General features: G+C 48.1%; 1 protein-coding gene across 1 annotated transcript in view; it reads right to left on the reverse strand.

Moving 5' to 3' along the window:
* lama2 (laminin, alpha 2) overlaps positions 1–5,000 on the reverse strand; it is a 146,501-nt gene that overhangs the window by 4,355 nt on the left and 137,146 nt on the right. Inside the window, 3 exon segments of the mRNA XM_060042433.1 lie at positions 206–299; positions 2,529–2,641; positions 4,332–4,394. Of these exon segments, the coding sequence (XP_059898416.1) occupies positions 206–299; positions 2,529–2,641; positions 4,332–4,394 (270 nt within the window).

A 5,000-nucleotide genomic window follows, 5' to 3' on the forward strand; every position in this document is an offset into this window, starting at 1 on the left:
GGAGTTTGATAGGTGAGCTGATTCATGATCAATGATGTATGAACACATGATTTACGCCAGTCCACTGGAGAAGCGATACGCTGGTCATTAGGCTGAGGTCATCACGATAGGAACTGTTCATTCTACTGTACATGTCATAGATTTGAATGGACACACTGTATGCTGATGGGATGACCTGAGGACCCGGGGGAGGCCTGACCCTCACCTGTATGGTGACAAAGTCTGCGTGGTTGATCCTGGCCATGTACAGAACCAGCCCAGAGTCCTCTGTGGTCCTCAGCTCAAACTCCATGATCAGCCTGGGGAACACACACACACACACGCACATGCACACACACACACACACACACACACACACACACACACACACACACACACACACACACACACACACACACACACACACACACACACACACACACACACACACACACACACACACACACACACACACACGCACGCACGCACGCACGCACGAGCGTACACGCACACAGAATAGATTAACAGTAGTCAAAACCATGATGGATTGTGATCTTAAATATATGAAATATATCAAAAGAGCTCAGCTCTTTTGAAATTGGGAAAGGTTGTTCCGATTGGCCTGGTCACTAAACTGCTCCCACCTTGCTGCGGATAGGGCTAGAGCTGGGGCTCTACTAACATGAAGCATCATCCGCAGGTGGATGGCTATTGGCTCATAAAAGCACCGCCCATTAATGCCTGTGATTGTGACTTCCCGGTATAAATGTCAGGGCGTTTTAGTGATAATCTTCTTGCATCACATCTGCATGAGTAAACTCTTGACATAGTGGTTTGTCACGGTAAAACTGAATAAACAAACATAGTTGTAAAACGAATTTGTCACAGACATAAGTAGTTGCCCAGCTGGATGATTGGGGGAAAATATTGTCAATTCAATCAAATTTGCGATATATATATACTGAATATTTGCTTTCTTGGCCTGATCAGCTTCAATATCAAAAATCTCATCTTTCTGCTTTTGTGCGGTGTCGGCAGTGTCAGCAGGTTGTCAGTGTGTGTTAGCCAGTTCTTTGGTTACTTTATACACCTGTGGTTTAGCATGGAATGCACTCTGCTATCACGTTATTGGTTGGTCCAGCTCTCCAACGTGATCGGTCTCCAACAAGTGACACGACCAAGACTCATAGAAGAATGAAAGTTATTCTTTGTTTTTTATAGTTCAAGATTGTCTGACAAACATGCTAATGTGGTTGCGCTACAATGCTAGTAGCAGACCATTAGAGGCAGAGGGAGAGAATATGATCTAGTTATTGGGAGTCTTCACAGCGTAGCTCCCATCTGGAGGTCATTAATCTTACTGTCAGTCAGTGAGTGGAATAGGATATCCCCCCCCCCCCCCCCCCCCCCTAACCCTCCTCCTCCCGTGAACTTTGTCTCTGGATCAAAACTCTTCGTGGTCGTCTCCACGGCAACGGTCATGTCCTCGTCACCAGCCTCAGACGGTAGAGACACTGTAGAGTCTGGGTGGAGATGGGAGTCCTTGGGCTCACAAACACACACACACACACACACACACACACACACACACACACACACACACACACACACACACACACACACACACACCCACCCCCTGGACTCAAGGCCTTCTGACTCTCCGTCCCTCTCCGTCCCTCTCTACAGTACAGTATGCCGCGAGTGCCTGCTGGCTGCGCCCCCCCCCCCGGTGTCTGAGCTGGGACACCTCCCCTCCCTGACACCCTCCCCCCTCCCACATGTGTTTGTGATGTTTTTAATATGTTGCTTATGTGCTGAGGTGTTTTTTTTTCCTAATCCCTACACTGTGCCGCCCTTAGAGGAGCCTAGTTTGGGAATGATATTTTTTCCCCCTCATTTCCCTTTTCTTATCTAATAATAAGGGGGCGCATGCGTCCAGACAGTCACTCCGTCCTGTCTCCCCACACTGCTCTGTACTTGTGACATGTGCAATGACAATAAAGTCTCTATCTATCTATATCGCTTCCGATGGCAGGGGAAGACCTTCACTTATTTAACACCTTCTCATTTATAGAACATGAGTCTCAACCATTCATGTGTACTTCTTCAGACCCCTGTGTGTAGGAGTGTGTGAATGTATGGGTGAGTGTGTGTGTGGAGGAGTGTGTGAATGTATGTGTGTGTGTGTGTGTGTGTGCCTGTGTAAATGTGTGCGTGCTTGCATGTGTGGGCGTGTGCGAATGCATCTGTGCATATACATTGATTGAGTGTGTGTGTGTGTGTGTGTGTGTGTGTGTGAGTGCGTGGGTAAATGCGTGCGTGCGTGCGTTCAAGCAGGCACATTTATTCATGAATATTTCTTGCTCTCCAACATGTCTCCATCAGATGCCGTGCATGTAAGGCCTGGATACAAACAGCCCTTTGATTAAATACCAGTACACTATCAGTACCGGGGTGGGCTTTAACCCCTGCCTCTTAAAGTGGGCGACACATGGCTTATACTGTCAGCACAGGTGGACCAGGAGGTCCTCATGGGGGGACGCCCTCACCTCTCTCGGACTTTGGTGTCATCGAAGGCGAACGTCATGTGGCTGTTCTTGGTGAGTCCGAACTGGTACGCCTTCTCCAGGGCGGCTGGGGCGGCGCCCGGCCCACACGAGTCCTGGGCGCCATGGAAACAACCACAACAACACGTCAGTCGAAGCCGGCGCCACGGGGAGAAGTCCTCCCCTTTGGCCCGCCCCGCCATCGGTATTGGTCGTCACACATGTCAATCGCCCGCCGTAGCGACGGATAGGGTGTTATGTTGTGGCGTTAATGTGTCAATGTGAACGCTTACAACGTCATGCAAGTACATGACAGATCCATTGGTGGGCTTGGTTTGTAAATGCACATCCATGTCTGTCATTGAATTCCTTTCCTCTGTCCCACGTCCCCCTGCTGCCTGCTCAAGTGCATGTGCAACTAAATAAATGATTTAAACATTTCCCCCGCACCAATCACTGTAATTCAGCTACTTAATTCATCGTTCATCAGCCATCAGACTACACTACAGTGGTCACTGATTATTTAGCATGGGCCAGCTGTGCGGAGTATAGAGTGCAGTTCACACGTTGGCCAGGAGGTGTCAGTGTTGACACAAACATGCAGCCTTTTTGGATATGATCTATGAATAATGATTCATCGATTTTTTTTGATGTGATGAAATAAATAGAATTGAAAGAAAATAAATGTTAAACATAATAAATGACCACATTATAAAAAAGCACATCCTTCATTATCTGACCATTTCCAATCGAAATATTCATTTGTCATTTCCTACAAGATCTAGATGTTTTTATTTGTTTCGCCTTTCTTTTATCTGACTTGATTAATTTTTTATTTCCCATAGCGCCTTCTTTTCCTCACCCCTCATTCCTACCTCTGCTCTTCTGTAGTAACAGATATGGGACATGTATTACATCTACCCTGACACTGAATCCCAAGCATGTCCGTCCATTAAACCGACAAAATGGACAGGCCTCGCTCCATCTAAGAATACATTTTCTCATCTCTCTCTTTCATTATCTCCCTCTCTCTGTTGCTGATATATTTGCCTCTTGTCCCCGTTTGCATCGTCCTCCTTTCTCCATTTCTCTGTCCCTCTCTCTTTGTCTCTGTGTCTCTTTCTTTGGCTCCCCCCTCTCTTTCTGCCTCCCTCTCTCCTAATCTCCTCCTCTCTCTCTCTCTTTCTCTCTGTCTGCCTCGCTCTCTTTCTGTGTCACTCTCCCTCTCTCTCTTTCTCTCTCTCTCACTGTCTACCTCCCCCTCTATTTGTTTCCCTCTCTTCCGGTCTGTCTCCCCCACTCTCCCTCTCTGTCCCTCTGCCATCCTGTCAAAGCGTCTTTCCATTCAGTCAACAATAGGGAGATGCTTCTCCATTCAGAGTGGCTTGCCTTGCTTGGAGGTCACTCACAGAATCACAAGCTATTCAGATGGCTTTGTTGCAAAAGCATGAGCAGGCGCAGAGTTTTCTGTGTATGTGTGTGTGTGTGAATGATTGAGTGAGTGAGAAAAAAGAGAGAGAGTGAGTGTGCCAAGTATGGCCTCCGTCTTAATAAGAGAAGGTTGAGTAGTGGCTGTACCTTAACATACATAAAGCTAGCAGGCTACCTGGTGGGTTCACACAAGATCCAGAATAATGCTTTAAACACAGATCCTCATGAACAACACCCCACTAAGGAGGTATGATGCTTTGTTTGTGTGTGTGTGTGTGTGTGTGTGTGTGTGTGTGTGTGTGTGTGTGTGTGTGTGTGTGTGTGTGTGTGTGTGTGTGTGTGTGTGTGTGTGTGTGTGTGTGTGTGTGTGTGTACCGTGTCAGGCTCCGGGGTGGTGGTGGGAGGGACTGCAAGTTCAGTGTCCGGGGGTGGGGCCTCCTATGGGGGGAGGGGCAGAAGATTCAATTCAGAGGGGAGCAACAGCCAATCAGACTGGCCACAGGTTTCAGCGTTCTGAGAATGTGAATCGTGCAGATGATCACAAAGTAGTGATGGAAAGGGCGGTTGGATCAGAGAGAAACACTTACACCCAGATGGTTGGAACTCACTTTGAGGATTTGGTCTCTTGGATATGTCATCTTTATCTATTTGTTTCATTATTGGGTCCTACAGTGGTCGCTGAGGGATGGGATGAAGGGTATTGGTGCACCCCGTCTGTATCAATATGAGCAGTAATCGATAATGGTGGAGCTGGTTTTAATGAATGGAGGCGGCCTTGCCCGGTGTCCTCCTGTACCCCGTGCTAAGACACGTGGCCATACATCAGGTTGTTTAATGTCAGCCCTGTTTACGACGACGCCCATTAAACAATAATAATAAAAGCCCAGCAGAAGTGCTTATGAGGCAGCAGGGCGTAGTGCTAACTCAGGGGCTATGGATCAGTGACGCTCGCACAACCACAACAGCCTTCCAGAGGTGCAGCGCCGCGGCTCACCCACGCTAGCCCCACGGGCGCCGCAGGGCAAAGAGCGCGGGACGTACAGC

This window comes from Gadus macrocephalus, chromosome 21 (genome assembly GCF_031168955.1).
Source record: "Gadus macrocephalus chromosome 21, ASM3116895v1".
Classification (NCBI taxonomy): Eukaryota; Metazoa; Chordata; class Actinopteri; order Gadiformes; family Gadidae; genus Gadus; species Gadus macrocephalus.